At 34.2% G+C, this 19,949-nt stretch overlaps 1 protein-coding gene across 12 annotated transcripts in view; it reads right to left on the reverse strand.

The window, feature by feature from the left end:
• ZNF385B (zinc finger protein 385B) overlaps positions 1–19,949 on the reverse strand; it is a 374,516-nt gene that overhangs the window by 65,875 nt on the left and 288,692 nt on the right. For 10 of the 12 annotated variants that reach the window (XM_012785825.2, XM_076005718.1, XM_012785822.3 and 7 more), the window contains 2 exons: positions 19,735–19,877; positions 687–725 (listed from right to left, as the gene is read on the reverse strand). In XM_012785825.2, the coding sequence (XP_012641279.2) occupies positions 687–725; positions 19,735–19,877 (182 nt within the window). The remainder of the gene's footprint in view (positions 1–686; positions 726–19,734; positions 19,878–19,949) is intronic. The other 2 variants (XM_012785829.2, XM_012785831.2) reach the window with 1 other exon arrangement.

The following is a 19,949-nucleotide window of genomic DNA, read 5'->3' on the forward strand; positions in this document are numbered from 1 at the left end:
TGATGGTCTCTGTGGTGCAATGGATAGCACATTAGACTTCTTCTAAATTTTTCTTAGCATTCGTACAGTACTCCAAAAGTTAGATAAAATAACTATGATATTAATTGATATTAACTTAAATTTTTCCCTCCACTGTTTCAATGTCAGTTCTCTGTAATCATAATGAAGTGTGTATAACTAAATCATTAGTAACTATTTTATTCAATCACCAATTTTCAGGATGAATAAAACATTCAGGATGAATACAAACATTCCCACAAATCCTAAAATGTGATAAATGCAAGTGATTCAATTTATTATAGTCAAAGCTATGTATCTATATCATAATGATCTCATGTGTAGAATACTCAGGTAAATTATTGGAGGTATTGCAATTGCACAGTGAATTCTCATTTTTAAAGATTTAACTGGCATTTCATAGATTGTTAAATTGTTTGATTGATTGTTAAAATGAATAAGTGCTTTCAAAAATATTTATTAAAATGCTTATAATATATAACATTTAAATGAACAAATTTCTCATTAAATAATCATATTAAATTAGTTTATGTTAGTTCACACTGCAAAGAACTGCTGATTGAGAAAATTATGATTTATCAGGAAATACTATTAAGGAAGCTTTTTTTTTAAGGCAAAAAAAAAAAAAAAAACCCTACTACATAGCTCTAGCTACCAATACTCCTTACCTCGCTGAATTTATTGGTCCCAAATATGCCTCTTCTTTTCTAAAAAAGTAAAAGTTAGAAGTAATCATCTGGAATTTTGAGGCTAGCAAGCACAATTACATAAATATTTTTTAAAAATCTATTTTCCTTGTTCTTCTTTGAGTACAAAGCCTGAAGAAGAGTTAACACTTGCCACCTTTTCTAATGAAAACCATGCAGAAATGAAAATCAAAACCTATTAGTGCAATTAACTGGTAGCTAATAAAAATGAAAGATGAGGTTGTGGCTGTTACCAGGAATTGAGGAGGTAATTGGAGGCCATGTATGGACAAATTAACTATTATAATATAGTATTTAGAAAATGAATTAATGAAGCTGGCCTTATCACACCATCTATCATATTTTCAATATCAAAATAAGAACAAACAGATTTCTTTGTGTATTCACCAAGATTATGGGGACTACAAACTGGTGTGAATTTTTTAAAAGATCATTACTTTCACTGGGTATACCAAAAAGTAATTTACTTCTGCACGGTATAAGCAATAATATAAAAATACGCAGCTGCAAATAAAATCTAGACACAGAGAAAAAACAAACTGCAGTGCTGCACTAAAGGTAGGATGAATCTAAGATGGGGCTATGTGATCAAGGGACTTGACATATTACTAGATTATATTTAGACTCTAGATAATTTTGCTAGGTGGGACTTTAGGCAGAAAAAAACGGAATTACAAACTTGCTAAATATCCCAACACCTTTCAAGAGGGCTGAAATTTGAGTTTTATCTTTGTAAGAGTCTTAAAATGATTTAACTAGCCACCCAGTAAGCTTGAAAATGGGAGTGAACTGGGCACTGCCCCATTATAAAGCAAAAAAAGATAGGAAAATCTCACTTTAAACTTGAGGATCTATTTTAACCAATGTTCTAAAAAGCATTCAGTAAGCACTCATCCCTTATGCAATACGGGAGGCCCTGCTAGCTTTTCTACTAAACAGAAGTAGAAATCAGATTTTTGACTTTTAAAATTTCAAGCAAACATTTCTGGAGGCCTAATATGTTTCAAAGACGCTGTCTCAAACTGGATAGGGACATGAATCAAACACGAGAAAGGGGATAATTTTAAAAGTTAAAAAGTGAAAAAAAGTAGCACAAACTATTTAATTGAGGGCTGGGGAAATAAGTTGTCATTAAGCAAAATAATGAGGTATGAGAGCCACGAAAAGATCTGTCTCCTCTGCCCCACCACTACTTTGCGTTTTTTTTCCCTTTTCGGATTTTCTGATACTTTAAGCATCTAGGATCCTCCCTTTAACAGTGACACCAATGTGTTATCTTCCCAGGATATCTTTTTAATTCTTTTTTTCTAGCTGTGTAATAACAATAATAACATCACAGTAAGAGCAGCTTTTATTTACGGAGCTCTTACTTGTGCAGTGGGATGTATACAAAGGGATTATCTCATGTAGTCTTCACGAGCACCACATGAGGCAGGTACTGTTATTATTCTTTTACAGATGAGGAATCCAAGGCTTTGAGAGGTTCAATAATTTATCACCCTCAAGTTTGTAGATGTTGGAGCCAGGATTCAAACTCAGGTAGGAATCTCTCTGCATGCTGTTCCCTGCTGCAGAACACTGCAGGAATGATGAGTGTCGTGCATGGCCCTGCTATAGGATATGGGCTTTGGGAAGAATGTGTGGGTGTTCCTAGAACTTCTATAGCCTGGAAGGTAGCTGCCTACATAAACTATAGATAAGGCCCCTTTGGTGCTTAAGTAAAAGTTTCCTGGAGAAGTGGGTCTGGTTTTTCTCTTTCTGACCCATTTCTGATATTCTTAGGATAAGCTCATTTCATCTTGTGCCATAAATAAAATTTGGGCTGTCCTTTCCTTTTTCCCCATTATAACTGTTGGGTTTGCACACAGAAAAAAATGTTCTGGGGCTAGAGATTACATGTTAGCAGGCGGCAGTCATCATTTGCACCTGTCCTTGATTTGCTGCAAAGAGGACCTTAGCTACTAAACCTTTGAGACTTAGGGCTTTCTGAAAGTTTGGCTAGGCATCAACTTTTTAACTGTGATGTTATTGAATTACAATAGTATAACAAGAATAACTTTTTTATCCCTTCTTTTTTCAATATCAGACTTATAGAAAAGAATGTGGCAACAGGGTCTCATTAGGACTTCAAATATTCATGAAACAACACATTTAAAAGTGATAGCTGCATCACTGAAGAGCAATATTTCTCTAAAGTTACTTCAAACAAGGTTTTGCCTTTCGTATTTAAATACTCTGACCACATGCTTGTATGTTAATGTTTTACTTTTTTTTTTTAATTATTTTTTTTATTTTGGCATATTATGGGGGTACAGATTTTAAGGTTTCAACAAATGCCCATTCCCCCCCCCCAAAAGTCTGAGTCTCCATCATGACCATCCCCCAGATGGTGCACATCTCACTTAATGTTTTACTTTTTAAAAATCCTTGAAAACCTGAATAGAAACAAAACAGATATAAATATAACAAAGGCAATTTTTTTTCTCTCGAAGATCAAGAAATACAAACAATTGCATATTGTTGGCAATATTAGTTCAACCACAAAACTTTACTATTTTGGATTTCAAATCATAAATTTCAATAAAAATAAACCACATAGAACACTCTACTAGGAGTGCATGCTACCATGAGACCTGCATTTTTGTATCTGGAATATGTAAAAGCTGAGATGTGTCATGCTGACACTTTCTGTCCTGTCCAGGGCACCCAGACAGGGGTCCACCTGAATGCCATCAGTGCTGCTGAAAGGAAGACAAATGGCATGCCACTCTGTCCACGGACTGTTGATTAAACCAAGGGTCAAATGTTTGGAAAAGTGCTTCACTCTAAAATCCCCTGCTCTTTGCTGAAACCTCACACTGGCCATGGCTTGTAAAGGACATCAAGTGTACCCTTTTTCACTGGGATACAGTTATCCCAGCAGAAAGTTCACCAGCCATTCAGAATTGGCATAAAGGCTAAAATAACACAACCCATACCTCATAAACTGATAGACAGGTACCATTATATCTAAGACCCAGACTCAATAAAGCTATCATTATTATTATTGCTATTATTACTATTTTATCAAAATATTGTACATTTCTACATATTTTGAGGCAGGTTGACAATTGGCCTCTAATTGCTGCAGAAATTAAATGGGACTCCAGGATCTTACCTTTTCCCATTTTTTTCAGAGTCTCCCTAGTGGCAGTAAATATTCTCCATAGAAAATACAAGTGAAATCAGCCCAGAGATGAGGCAGGCTATCAGAGTAGACTATAGATTAGCATTTCATTTTTTTCCTCTGCTTTTAAGAAAGTGAATTTAGAGAGCTTGATATATTTTGCTTAAATTCCATATTGTCAGGCCTCCTTTGAAAAGCTCTGGGATTCATCAAACTAGAGTTGTATATTCCATTGACAAAAAAGGATGACTAGAGTCAGGAAAAAAACATCCTGTGATCCATTTTGAAGATCCATTTTGAAAAGAAGACTAATGTCTGCATTTTTCAGTAGCTTTTCTGGAGAAATTCCATCTTGGTTTTATTTTGGGGAAGAATAAAAAGAAACATACAGAATTCAAACAGATTTGTGTTTCTTCCATAAAATAATGTCCTTCTTCTAGATAACTCTAACAGTGAAAGATGCCACCTTTTTAGAGGTTAAGGGTTTCATATTGACTTTAAATATACAGTTCTGTTCCTGGGAATTTTCGCTGTTTTCCAACACATCACATTTTTATAAGTGTATTATTTTCAATTTGTTTATATTTACCGTACTTTTCTGAAAAATTTATTCATTTAACAAAAGTTTATTAATTACCTATCATATGTCATTTTAGGAGCTGGACAGACAGTGACGAATAAGTCTTAAGATATCCAACATTCTAGTTGGGAAGACCTAAATATCTAAAGTAATAAATAAGATGATTTCAGAGTATTGTAAGTACCATGAAAAAAATCAAATAGGAGAATGGGAAAGAAACAATATTTGACCTACCACAGATAATTCCTAAAAACATTTACATTGCCTTGATACCCACTGTGATTCAGATACTTTTACATGTAAAGCCATAGCTAATATGCAAAAAATCCTTTGCATGATTTAGACAAGTCGATCCAGAATCCAGAATCGTGCAATTGGTAAAAACTGTAGACAAAGAGCATGCTCCTCAGTTTTCAACATGGTCAGTGAGATGTCTGCAGAGGATTTTCTTCAACTACCAAGTACCAAGACAACAACTGATCTCAGAGTCACCACTAACAATATATGGCCAACAAGAAAGGGAAACTGAAATAATTTCCATTTTAGAAGTTTTCTAAGGATGAGTTTGCTAAATACTAGGCACAACCCATCTGTAGACCTTCCTAGTGGGTTTCTGTATAGCGTAATTGGCCTGAAACATGGTGAGCAAAGAGCAAAATGACCATGAATTATTTCTTTTGACTTTAAGATAAATACATATTTTGTCTAAGATCTAACAGTTGCTTGTGAAGATATTACAACAAAATGTTTTTCATCTTTTACACTTTTAAAACTTTAGAGTTGCCAAATGGTAAAAGCAAAAAAGCTAAAAGCAGATGGATGGGTGATTTCACCATCTCATTTCTCTTTAGTGGAAACACAGTAATGCTTTTGACAGATAATTTTTAAACTGTTCTGAGTAGAAAGAATAATTTTTAAGTTCTTTTTCAGACAGTATTTTGTTAATGGGAGACGCCGTAAGATTAAACCTGTGTACCTTACTAAAGCTGAATGTCTAATTCTCACAGTAGAACCTTGTATGTAACAAATATGGTCAGTACAAATGTAAAATGTTCCATTTTCTTGGCTGGCTCCACATGCCTGGTGATTTTCCATGCCACCAGGGATCAAGAGTGATGCAGCAAATCTGCAGTTATGCTACTGGGTAATTTAAGAAGCCACATCAAAGAGCATTTCAAAAAGTTCAGTTTAACAAATAAGACTTTCAACTTATTTCTGCAATGGGTATGGGACTTAACTGAATGTTCATTCTTCCTTTGTTGTCATTAATGAACACATACCCAGCAGTGTTTTAGGTGTTGATGTTCCTATTCAAATTTTAGATGAGTAAACTAAAGAATTGAAATTATATCACATATGTATCCATATTCAGGTTAAAAAATGCATATTGAAAGGTCTAATTGGTTAATGTGATGTATTGAGGAAACCCAAACCACCCTCAACTCCAATTGCGACTGCTGTTTTCAATGTAGGGAAAAAGCATTAAGGTAATGAGCTGAATTACGTCTCCTAAGGAAACCTTGTGCTTTTCTTTCTTTCCCTTCTTGAACAAACAAATGCTTAGACGTGACTGGAAATAACTAGGAAAGAGAAGTGTTTTTCCATCAGTATGTAAAGAAAGTTTTTGAAAGGGTCTTCATTTTGTCCTCAAGATTTGATCAAATAATTTTTGATCAAAATATACATACGGATTTTAAAGATCTGTAACATCTTTCAAAGATAACATAATGAAAAATTCATATGATATTATTAGATGTCCTTTTGAAGGAATGTGAGAAAAATGACAAATTTTTTAAGTAAAATAAAAAAACTACTTGGAATCTTTTAGGGAATTAATAAGAATTTGCTTCTACTCTGAATTTTAATAGCTCAGAAGAAATAAAATGATGATAAATAATATTAATATTTTTTGTATGTGGAAAAGTTACTGTCCTAAAAATACTTATGTTTTATTTATCAGTAAGATATATTCATATTTAGAAAAATAAAAACAACAAATATCTCAAGACATATATGGTTGACAATGAACTATATCCCACAAAGATAGATACCAACAAAACTGGTTAGAGTACACTATTCTAGAAAAAGGAACTGGATTTACCAAGAAAATCTAAATAAAATGGGCTGGGTTCTTCCTATTTTATTTATGTAATAGTATTGTGTCTCCTCAGGGTAAAATAAAACGAGACATTATTTCAAGAATATGGACTACAAAATGGTTTTTCAATAGATGTCTAAAATACTGAACAAAATAGAGACTCATTAGAGTATAGGTCATCAGAGGTGATTAGGTCACAGCTTATTTGAAGAAAAAGATCTATTCTGAAGTTTGCTAAGACAAGCCAAACATATGAGATAGAAGATAATACAGTTTTAGGGCTTTCCTTTTTTCTTTTTTAAACGCTGACTTGAAAATAACCCCCAAATTGTCCCCAAGAGTAAACTTCCATAATATAAAATCAGTGCCAAAAATGTCTGAGAAATATTTTTTAAAAAATAGAATTTTTTATTCTTTAGAAAAAAAACATGGCATATGAGTAACCAAAGACTACTTGCTGATACTTACAGATGTAGTTTTTAAAACTATTGGTGCTAAATCTCCAAATCCAAATAAGTAAGGATGTGTTTGCTTGTTTTCTGGTAAATGGGCTAAAAAATGTCATAAGGGCTTTCTAAGAGACTAGGGAAGTAATGAGCTTTCTTGATTTAAAAATCAATAAATCTCCTGAACAGCCAAATGCATTAACTGACATCCTTTCAAAACCATTCTGTCAAAACTAAGTTTGTTTGGTAACTAATCAGATATATCCTGATGCTGAGGTCCATGACACAAATTAAAAAGGTGTAAGATAAAAACCCCTCCAGCAAGAAAAAGTACAAAAGCAGAAACCTGGACCTGTTTTAATATATTCTTCATTCTGCAAAGCTAAGCGAATATGAGGAATTTTCCCCCCAAATGGAGGACAACACATTTCTTACCCTTGCACTAAGAAGAAGCATGACAGTTGAGGACTGGTAAAGCTCTAGAAAAGCAACAAATCTATAATGTTCTAATCCTAAGCATTGTGGGCTCTTAATTCCCCCATGCCACTCACCCATTAGACAGTGGTCAAATGTCAGGGATCATCTACATTTTCAAACTTTTTACAAAATTTGTTTCAGTTTGAGTCCCAGAACCTCCCCCTTCCTTCACCTGCAAATAGAATCCTAACTGGAAATTCAATACAATAAAACATTGAAAACTGAGTTATGGTTAAAGCAGGTAGGTTGGGCCCCAGATTTTAGTCTTTCTCACTTAAAAATGAAAAAAGATTTACAGAATTTTAGCGACTTTGCTTGAGCATCCCCAGGGAAGACCAGAATCCAAATCTCCTTCTATGGGTGCCAGATTCAGCAAACAAAAATATAAGATGCACATTTAAAGTTGAATTTTTGATAAATAACAAATAATTATTAATGTCAGTATGTGTCATGCAATGTTTGGCACATTAATAGTAAAAACATTATTCGTTTGGGCATCTTGTGTTTTATCCTTAATTTGCCTTCAAGGATGCCACAGCTATATCAATATTGATTCTACTAGTCCTTCTTCTCATAGGTTCACCTTTTCACACTAACATTTTAGGGCTTTAATTAAGAAAGTGGTCCCTGAGTGGTTCTGTGGACAGGTGATATGAAAAATATTTTATGTCATATGTTCATCTTGCTATTGCCCTGTTTTACAAATGTGTATGTGTACACATACTAGCTCTTAGTGCTAAACATTTTTGGTTTAAATTTGTCTCTGCATTTATATTATACAAAATATACTACAGTTGTAAAGTAAAATAAAGAGCTTTAATAAAGTGCCTCACTCTGCTTTCTGCAGTGATAATTACTCTATTGAATAAGGCTCTGTTAATGGTACAGCTTGACATTCAACATTTGTCCATTTGATTTATTGTAATTATTCTAAACGTGATTGCAAGGAGGCTCTAGTTCAAACCAAAAGTAGTTTAAACTAAACTGCCTTTTCTTTTCTTCTGAATATGTAAGGAAAAGCAGTCACTTCCAGGCAAAACTATTTTACTCACCAAATTTATGTCAAATATACACAAAGCCCTCTCTGTCTCTATATGTTCTGAATAGAGCAACACATATGTAAGAGAAAAAATGAATATGGCAAATGAAATCACCAAATTAAAAATGCATACAGTTTGCTTATATTTTGGCCATGGATATAGTACTAAGAATTCCTAATCAAAGAATGGAGAAAAGCCCATTTGAACCATATAGCAAGTTGTCATGAAACACATCAAGTCTCTCAGTAATATTCACGAAAAGATTTAATGTCAAGAGGCAAAAATCATTTGTATTTAGAATCTATGCACCCCTCATAAAGATTTTCAGAAATGTTTCTGAATTATTCTGCTTTGCTTTCTGAAATTCAATCTATCGGGATGCTTGGCCCTTCAAAGCCTTCACAACACTCATTTGAAATTTTTATTCACCCTTCTGCCTCCCTGCAACGTGAATGCCTATTCCTAACAACACGAGAAGTTGATACATCACTTTATTGAAAAGATTTTGTATAATTAGTTGGGAACAATATCACAACAGAATAATATCGCAACATCAATTGTTGGCAGTTATCAAACCACTGCAGTTCGATTGGCCCTCCCAAAGCCGGGGTTAAAAGCTGGCCTCTGGAAATCAATCATGCTCTCAGCAGAGAAGAATATTTCAGTGATATGAAAGCTGAAATGGAGACTATAATCTTTTGTGATTACCCTCGAGGCCGAAGCAAACGCAAAAAGGGAAGTCTATGAATTGCTGATAATTTCCTGTGATGACCGACTCTCAGAAAATTCTGATATTGCCCTTGCACTGTAACAAAATGATGGTTCCCCAGACGCATAGCTTCAAAGAACTCCACATCTGGGTGTCACAATGCTTCTTCAGAAGCTACTCATCCATTAAAAGGGCCAGGTCTGTGAGGCAGCAGTGCTCTCTCTGAAGACAAAGGAGAGTCTGATTGCACAAGGAGTGATGAGCTGTGTTACAGCCTGTCTTTCTAGAAAGTTCTTTTCTGAAGGAATTGATTTTAAATGTTTCACTTTAACCCATCCTCACCCCAGAAGTCTAAGGACTGAGACATTTCTCTGTTGTTCCTAATGGCTGTGGAACTATAAATATCTTAGCTTGTATAACTTCTAAATTCTTATTTAGGCTGATATTTGCATTTTGTGAAAAAATAGCTTTCATACATATGCACATACCCTTAAGGTCTATATAGTAGTTTGGGATAGAATATAAACCTATTAATCTTTTTTGAGTAAGCAGCAAACTTAGAGTTAGATGCTATTGCTCAGAGCACAAGTTAAGGGGGTTTTTACATGATTGGCAATTTAAATTCAAGAAAACAGGTGTGTTGGGGGAAGGGTACAGGGAAATATGTAACAGTCAAAAGTACAAAGAATTTTGAGGATAAATTTCCATCATCAATATATGAAGGATAATTTGGTATGTTGATTATTATGACTGAGTTTAAAATATCTTTTGAATGTCAATTTTAACCTACTTGTAGCTTAGTTAATGAATAATAATGTGGGAATAAAGATTCTATGTTTGGAAGTCAATAGTACTATAAAAATATAACAGAAACCATCATTATGTCTTAGGACTCAATAACAATGTGTCATAGGTATACAGCTCTCAGATTCAAAATATCTTTGTATGTAGCTTTTAAAACTTAAATATCATTGAAGGTAAACAGGAAAGACTGAATCCAATCAAACTGGTTGTGCTTATTTCCAGCCTCCATTCAATATGCCCTATCCCTAGCCCTGCTCGAAATTCACTTGCAGCACCTCTTTACCGCTTCCAGGCAGTCAGGTGATTCTGATCATTAACTATGCCCTACCATTATCTCATTCAGCTAACATAAAGTGAGCACCTGCTAAGCACCAGGTATGACTATTTTAAACTGTAGTGCAAATTTCTTAAACTCAAGGTCTTAGCCATATGTATATCCTTAGCATCTGCCTTAGTTAGGTTTGCTTTAATGCACAAAGCCAGCCCCAGTGATAAACATAACTTGGTTTATTTAAGGTAGTTTATTAGGTGGAAGAGATAGAGATAGAAGTATTTATAAAAGTATTAATATTAATCATAAAAATCATTTTTCTATTTAAGTGTTCTTTTGTAAACATCATCTTATTTGATATTCATGGTATTTTAAATTATTTTAAAAAGTATGGTGATGTTATATACTTAAGATTTTTCTCGCAGCCTCTCATTAAATACATTCCAGAAATTTTCTAAATATTCAGTCATACCCTCAGTTCTATATAAATATAATAAAGTCAATTTTCATTATGTAATAATAGAAAGGTATTATCATCCCCAGTTCTAAAATTGGGAAAAGTGGTGCTAAGTGACTGTCTCAAGATCAAAGAATATGGGTTCAGACATGGGTCTTCTGACTCCTAATCCAATGCTCTTTCTCTATATAATGAAGTGGAGCATTCTCCCTTCTTCTCCCCTTTATTCCAGCTCCTCCTTCCCTGGGAAGAATGCAGCAGAGTCAAAGCCAGGTACAACTATCAGAGGTTTACTTTGGAACAAGTTAAGTGGGTTTACTTCTTTGAGAACAGCAAGAACTCTCCATGTGGCTTTTGAGAAGAGGTGGGATCTAGCTGATGAATGAGTGACAAAATAAATGAATGCCACTGCTTTCTTTGGAAGGTAAGTACTTCACTAGTATACCATGTGATAGCAGCCATTAGTAATCATTTTGGTATCTAATAGCTTCAGCTCATTTTGGAAAATGGATATTTTGTGGATTTGATTATATTGTTGTGACAATGAACCATTTTACATATGATGGAAGTTTGGAGTCCACCTAAGAAAAACAATGAAATTAGCCCTAGACATGTATTTTTAATTGCTGGAGAATTTCTTTCTGTGCATTTTTAATTATTTATAAGTCATAAACCTGTGAAAAAAATCAGATATATTTTCTACAACACCACTCAGATCTGTAGTTAGCTCTAGAAACTATAATCACAGTAAGAGAAAACAAGTATTAGACTGACAAGACAAATCTGTCTCCTAAGTAGAATAAAGGAGAATTTTCAACCTTACTTTAGAGGTCACAAGGATTTATTGGGTACTTAAAAAAATTTCCCATATAAATAACCTGAGAGAAGTATACACATTTAAATTCAAGATATGGTATGGAGGAAACCAGCTCTTTCTTGTCTGATATTTAGTATTTTTTTTTAAATTTTTCCTTTTCAGTGGTAAAGCTCTCTATTGAAAGAAATAAGACTAGATTATATTCTTCAATCTTCTGATCTGCAAAAAGGGTACAATAATGGCACATGCAGCCTATTTCATATGTGAGTGCATTAAAAGAATTAATTGTAGGATGTCTTTAAAATATGCTAAAGCCCTCTGATACTAGAATTCCAGGAAAAAAGGTACCATTTATATATTTTATGTTTTTTTTTAAATTTCAAGCATCAGAACATGAAAAGGAAGGCAATAAAACCTAAATTGAAAGCTAAATCTGTGGGGGGAAAAAGTGTTTTTCCAGGATTCCTACTGAGCTCTGCAAAGATGTTTGAAACTTCACAGATTGCTAAACAGCACTCCAATTCATCTTTAGCACCCTCAAAAGCAACCATAAAAGCAAAGGGCCTGAAATATTCCAAAGTATTCTCCCCACCACTGAAGGAGATCTGTGATTTAATTCTGAACGTAAGGATCTAGAGATAGAAAAAAAAAAAAAAGATCTGTGCTATTAGATGGGTTTTTAAGCTTTTGATAAAAGTTTTTCAGAGACCACCACCATTAATTAAAGTTCATTGAGCAACAAATTTAGAAATATCTTTTCTGGGATGGAGGGGATGTTTTGTACAATAACATTTTGCTTCTTTTTTGTAATTATTAAGCGCTCTTGCTCCACCATAGACACATTAAGGCTTGTTTACTGAGAGAAGCTAAGAACAAGGCTGTTGGTTTCCCCTTTTTATTTAATTAACTGGGGATTTGTTAAGAATATTAGTGAGGTAATATTGGCAAGTGAAAAATAAGATAAAATTTTTAAAGAAGAGGGCCTGACATAAACACTCTTTCCAAGTTGACGCTACTCTTGAAAAATGCTGACCTGGGACAGCGCCAAGACTAAAGACCTGTCTTGCCAGAAAATCTGATGTACCCTCCAAGTACACATAATCCTTGAAACTCTAGCACTGAAGACAAGGCCCCAGAGCCATGTGAGGTTGAGACTAGGATAATGAAAGGGACATGCAAGAGGACACAGCATGGTGGGACTACAGATGCCTCTTTTCACAGGCTCCTGAAACCTTGTGTTCTCTTACTTCACGAGGGCCCATCAAAGTCTTAACCTGATGTTTATGGGTGCCTTTTTATCAACTGAATTGACTGTTCACTATGAGCAGAATCCTCTCTTATGTTATGGTGAACTACACAAGAGGAGGAAGTAATTCCTATCAGACAGTGAGACACTTGTCGTATTTATCGCTGTACACCCCTCCTTAGCATAATGCCTGGAACATGTAGGCAGGCAGTAAATGGTTGTGAATGAATGACTTTTTCTAGATGCCCTAAACAAGTAATTTATTAGGGAGAGAGAACAAATATGACTACCCATTACACAGACATACATTCATACAAACATGCATATCATATAAATAATATCTACATGTTCAATTGAGGTTTCAAGAGTGAGTAGAGAAAAGGGAAATTTGAACACAAAGTCTTTAGTAAAACAAATCTTGAGGCTTTGGAGTAAGGCAAGGGATATAAGTTAAATTTTAAAAGGACATGTTTGTGGTCTGAAGAGGTGAGGGAGCCCATAGTGCAGATGGTCACTATGTAGTTTTTCCCCTCCTAATGGTCATGTTTACATAGTTTTTCTCTCTGTCAAATTTAATAGGGATACAAAATTTTCTAGGCATAGAAATATAATATATGCCAAAATATTTATACCAATCTTTGTTAGTTTTGTACCACATTTCAAAGATTTCCTTTACTCAATTTTTTTCTAATGATCTGGGAAGCGTGGCTTCTGACTTAAGCCTGGCAATAGACCCTCAACCTCTCCCCTCTTCAAGTGAACATGAGCAACTGTGGAAAATTTCATATCGTGTTTTAGTTCTATGCATTGCTTTAGAACATATAAAAGAAGATAATTCTTCAATATATTTTAAGCCATATCATGAAAAATAAAAATTCAACCATACAGTCTTTTCTATTTGACTATAATAAATAGTTCAAGTAGAGTCAGCTGGACATACTGGTATCCTAAAAAATATTGAACACATAACTTTTAATACAGCAAGCACCATTAGAGTGAAAAAGAACTCAGGATTACATTAGAGGAAGTAAAGTACTCTCTTAAAAATATTCAAATAAAAGAAAATATGTTTTCAAACACTTCAATTGCACTTATAAAGATATTAAAGGCAGGTAAAAAAGTTAAATGTCCTAACTTCTCCAGGTTTCCTCACAATAACACTTCATGAGAAACATGGCATGAAATAATAGCAAAGTAAATGGGGTTTTGATTCCCAATTTCTTTCTTTCAGATCTCCTTCATAAATATATTATTAGTTCTACTTTAAGAAAGAAACATTTTAAATATTCCTTGATATTGCCAAAGAATGAATGACCCAGAATCTCAGAGGATCTAGAATGTCAAAATAAATGGTATTCATATAGATTATTTCACAGCTTGTCATGGATAATTCAAAAAATCAATGATTTGGAACTTTATACTTAGAAATAACCTTTATTCTGTTGCACATATTTGTTCATGTTTCAGGAAAAAATAATTTCAAGGTAGGTAGTGAAAAGCAGATTTTTTTTTTCACAAAAATAAGATTGTTGAGCCCCTTGTAATACAGTAGCAGTGACATCCATTATGCTTATGCTTTCCTAGAGCAGTTACAAAAACATGGCAGAAATGAAAAAGACATTTCAAATAATTGGTACATAAAACACCTGCTAATTGGCAAAGAAGCTGACAGGTGACTGTGGTCCCAAGGCAGCTCGTGATTATAAATTTAGCTCTGGAGAATTAGACAGATACATCTGTGTGCGTACACAATAGGACTGTTAAAAGGAAACTTTACCTACTTATCGTCACATACATCATATAGGTTGGGTATGTGTCTCAGTCTGCTCAGGATGTCATAACAAAATACCATAGACTGGGTCACTTAAACAACAGAAATCTATTTTCTCATAGTTCCAAAGACTGGTAGTCTAAGATCAGGGTACCAGCATGGTTGGGTTCTGATGAGGGCTGTCTTCCTGGTTTTCGGATGGCCACTTTCTCCCTGTGTCCTCCCATAGTGAAGACAGAGGGAGAGCTCTCTCCTGTCTCTCCTTATAAGGGCACTAATCCCATCATGTCAGCCTCACCCTTATGACCTCAGCTAACTCTAATTACTTCCCAAAGGCCCTATGTCAAATACTATCACATTGGGAGCTAAGACTTCCACATATAAATTGTGGGAGGATACAAACATTTAATGGGTCTTCTAAATCAATTTATTTTACCATATTAAGTTAATATCGTCCATCTTGCTATTATCCTAGTAGTTTGTGAACAAAGATGAAAGTTGGATCCGGAGTAAAGGAAATAGGAGATTCTAATTCTAATGCAAGAAACAATTGTGTATATTTTAGCAGCGCCCCAAACATCATGTGCAACCACTAAAGGATGACCATGGAGTATTTGGCAAGTCTAAAGAAAAATTAATATCAAAATAATGAAAATAGCTCTACTGGAATACAAAACAATGTATTCTTTCTGGTGTTTCTTGAATACTATAAAGTTTAGTAACTATTCACTTTGCCATTGTTTCTTGGTTTTTATTATCTTGTCTTTTTCAAGTCTATTTATTCTATTTCTTATAAGTTTCTTGGCACAACGGTATTTTTATATTATTTATTTTGTTTATCCTCTCCCCAAACTACTTTTTAGTGCATATATTATATTTTCAATAAAATTCAGTAACTAACAACTTTATTCTTTGACTAAATGCTCTTAAAGGTAGGGCGTAGAACAAGGAATGTAGGAAATAATGGCTGAAGTTTCCACACCATCCAAACAGAGAAAGCAGGGAATGACAGCTAGAGAAAAGTTTGTAACTAACTATCACCTTTAGATTAAAAAGTGATCACAGTCCTCAGGAAAATAAAAATAAAAGTAAACACCCAGCTTATCACCTAATACTTAGAAGGGGCTCAAAAATATTAGTATTCCCTTTGCTGGATGAGGGCCCCAGTTCTTTGGTTTTCAATGTTCATACTCCCCCATCCTCTTCTGACCTTTTCTCTCTTCCCCTCTTCCTTCCTTCCAAAAAGTTTTATTGAGCACCTATGTGAGACTCCCAACATATTAAGATGAATACGATATAGCCCCTGTCCTCAAAGATCTGACATTCTAGTGAAGAAGTCAGATAATGAGGTAATTAGACTATGGTGTGACAATTGTTATAATTGAGGTAGTCTGGGGCTACTTTCAAAACACAGAGATAAGACTTAATGCAAACTTGAAGAGTGATGGAAGATTTCCTGTGAAGGAAGTGATATCCACGTTGAGCCCTAACGACAAATAGTTGAAGGTGGGTAGCAGTGGTAGAAGTGAGCATTAGTAGGTAGTCAAGCACAGAAGCCTATTAGGCTTTAGATAGAAAGGTCGAGATCTTTAAAAATTTATGTTTGGGTTTGTACAGTCTTGTAGCTATAAATGACTCAAAACAGTCTTTCTGTAGAGTACAACTGCTGAAGCACAGTGTTAACATCATCATTCTCTAGTCATGCATCCTTGACATATAGCCCATGATAAATTATCAGTGATCCAAACTCCATTTTCCTTATCATGTCTCTGTATAACTCTGCTTGGACAGTGTCTCAAATTATTTGCTTATTCTTCATAGCTAAGTAAGCACTGAGGGAGAATTTGACAGTTGTGGTATAGAAGGCAAGAAAACCACTAAAAAACACTGTGAAGCCTATTTCTTCATCAAGTACAACTTAGCATAGAACAGGTCCCTATTCTATTTTGTAATACCACAGAATCTCATTTCATTGTTGTTAGTTTCTCATATAACGTTATCATATTCCACTATTAAAAAACGAGGATATCATCACTTGATATATTTTTACAAATCTAATTAAAGAAAGTAGTAAAACATTAAGCTTCCAAAACCTTCAGTTAGACAATAGAATTTTTGCTCTTCTGACAATAATTATGAGATTGAAATTGACTTCATATCATATATTTACTAATATTAGCTTTGGTTAAAAATAAACTAGTATAATTCATCTGGTTTTCAAAGAATAAGTGGACTCTTGAGTGCAACATACTTTTAAAATTTGCCCACAAGAAATTGTAGCTGTTTTTCAAATATATTCTGCTTTATAGTTGTTTGTAGAGGTCTATTTTATACATTCAGAAAAATCTCTTTTCCTCTTTCTACTTAATGATTCTACTGCAAATTGTCTATTATGTTTCCAGAAAAGAGCACAAAAGAATTCTGATTGAGCTTTGTTCACAATGAATGCAGTGGGAGGTGATATGGGCCAAAGGAGCCAAGGATGCAAAAAGCCAGAACATGAGTTTTGAAGTCAGATTCTAATTCAAGTCTCACCTCTTCCTTTAATAACTCTCATTCCTCTCTGCACAATAGGAGTAATAATAAAGGCCTACCAAAATGTTTTGAAGTCTGAGTCCTTTGAAGGATATAAAACATCACAAATATATAATAATCCAGTGTAATTATTAGTAGTGAGATAATAGTGTTTTCCTAAGAAAAACCGTGTGGACAATGTGGACAATGACATTTATGAAATTTCCATAGGTAATCTATTGGTTGAGTTGAATACTGGAATGAAAAAACCTATAGGAAAAGGGTTAGCATACTTAAAATTGCAAGTCACAGTGAAAAATCATAAGTCACCCAATAATCCTATAAATTCATTTCTTTTAATTAAGATGATAGAGAAAGGTTTCCACTTGGAATGACTTGATTTTTAATATACTATCAAAAGGGCTCTCTGTCTCATAAATGCCCCTACATATAATATATAGAGAGTGAAAATAACTATTACATGTAGTTTTTTACAGTATTTTTATTTGAAAATTATAAGTTTTTCTTCCAAAGGAAGAAAAAAATGAACTTCTAATAATAGAATTATTCTTTGGATATTCTCAAATATATCATAAGACTAATTGCCATGTGCAATTAATCAAACAAACAAAAAGGCATGCTAGTGTATCTGTAACCCCTATGCAATATTAATAAGCCATTATGAAACTGTATTTTTAATCTTAAAAAAACCTTTATGAAACATTCACTCCATTTGTGTTTTACAGCTCTTGAAAACAGAGAGACATATGTAAGACATTTTGATAACTATTAATAAAAAAAAAGTGACTTAGAGAATAGTGTTAATCATATGATTGAAGTTGTAAAACGACAACAGTTCCTATTAGGTACCTATTAGGTTAGGTCTGTGACTAACATACTTCCAGAAGGTGCTGGAAGGATAGATACCAGCTAAAGATTGCCAGCACTTTCCTCCAGTGAAGGGAGTAAGAGTGTGCTTAGGGGTAGGGAACAGTGACTTTCTCATTTTGCCTTGAATGCTAATGTTTTATTTGAATCTTTGAAATAAGTGTTCATGTGTTATTTGTGTCAAAAATAAATAAATACAGAGAGGTGAGCCACAGGAAGAGCCATTTATGCCTACCCATATCATCCTGACAGCAACTAGACTTCTGCAGTGGCTATAGATGCTATCTCCCAAAGACATTAATCAGCACATTCATCAAAATACAAATACCTAGTAAATGTTCTAAAAAGTATCACTTAATTCAATTTTGTTTGGAATGACACGTTTTAATAGAGGACACAATGAGTATGCTTGAGTTCAAGCTCTCTGAGATGGCATAACGTGGGGCTTTGGGAGGGTGACTCCCGAAGGATTAATGGAACCAAGGCAGGAGTGATTTATCCCACTGAGCTGTTCCACTGCTCTAGAAACAATGCTCACTTTTTTATGCCTGTTTTTTTTTTGTTGTTGTTGTTGTTGCTTATTTTTTTAGTGTTTGACTTGTTTCTGAAAAATGTAGAGAAGACAAAAACATTCAACTGTTTCCTCAGTAAGACAAGGCCAGTGCTCTATAAAAAGTTGGCTGATCCCCTACCCCCTAATTACCTTACAACACTAAGCCCTGACAGAAGGCCTGTCAGCAGATTTTATTTACAACCCTTAAGGAAAAATCCTCTTGCTGTTTTCACTTCATACAGAAGATAAGTTTGCAAAGGAAACATTTGGCAGTACTTCAGATGCTCGCTGTCTGGTGGTGTTGATAATACGATTTTTTTTTATTACAGCAGCATTTATAATGCTTTATCATTCATGTAGACCAGCACGCCCCAACTGACTATATTTATCAACCAAGCAGACATCATAATTCATGCAATTATGTGAACTGTTTAATCTTTTCTCTTACTATAAGTTTAGAACCTAGTTACAGACTGATTTTACGCTGAATTTTATTGTTGAAAGAGGTCATGCTCCACTTGACACACCTACAAAATGTCTTTCATTAAGAGGTCAGGTGACCTGAAATATAATTATAGAGAATTTACTAATATTTATCATGTTTTAAAAGGAATGTCAAAGTATCATGCAGATAACTAATATGTAGACTAAAAACATGTTTTTCTTTTTTGTTAATAGAGTCAGATTCACATAATGCACAATAGCCCTTAAATAAAAATTCTGTTGTGTAAGAGTCACATTTTATTTAAAATGTCTCACAAATAAAAATGCACCCAGAAAGATAAAGCAAGACTACAGTCATTTTTTTTTTTCCCTGTCTAGTAGAAGGAAGAAATAAAGGTGGCTTGGTATCTCTAAATTGTGTTATTGAGCATGTAAACAGCATCCCAGAATGATATAGGTTCTAAAGTCATTGCAAAGTCTATCAAAATTGTGCAACGCAACAGGTGAAAAGTCATCTGTGGAAATATGTATAAAATAAACATGCTGTCCATTGTTTGGACTAACTCCCGTGGGTGAAGCAGCATCTTCCATAGCACAGATGAGCAGGACAATCAATATATGGTTTAAAATTACACACTTTGGAAACAAGGCTACATCTATTGCCTATTCACAAATGTAATGAAAGAGACCGAGGAGGGCGCAAATAAAACAAAAATACATTTACTCACTGTGTTAAAATTTGGAAAGAGCCCAACAGCAGAACTATTGTCCACTGGAAAAGACATAAATGGTTTGATATCCAGTGAAGGCTGCATCATCAGGGTAGGTGTGCGCACAAGAGCAGGAAGGGTAGTAGTGTGGCATGTACTGCCTGCCAAGAACAAAACAAAAAGGAATTCAATCTCTTGCTCACATCCATCTCCCTCCCAAACCTACAGTGCAA

Source organism: Microcebus murinus, chromosome 8 (assembly GCF_040939455.1).
Source record: "Microcebus murinus isolate Inina chromosome 8, M.murinus_Inina_mat1.0, whole genome shotgun sequence".
In the NCBI taxonomy this organism is placed as follows: Eukaryota; Metazoa; Chordata; class Mammalia; order Primates; family Cheirogaleidae; genus Microcebus; species Microcebus murinus.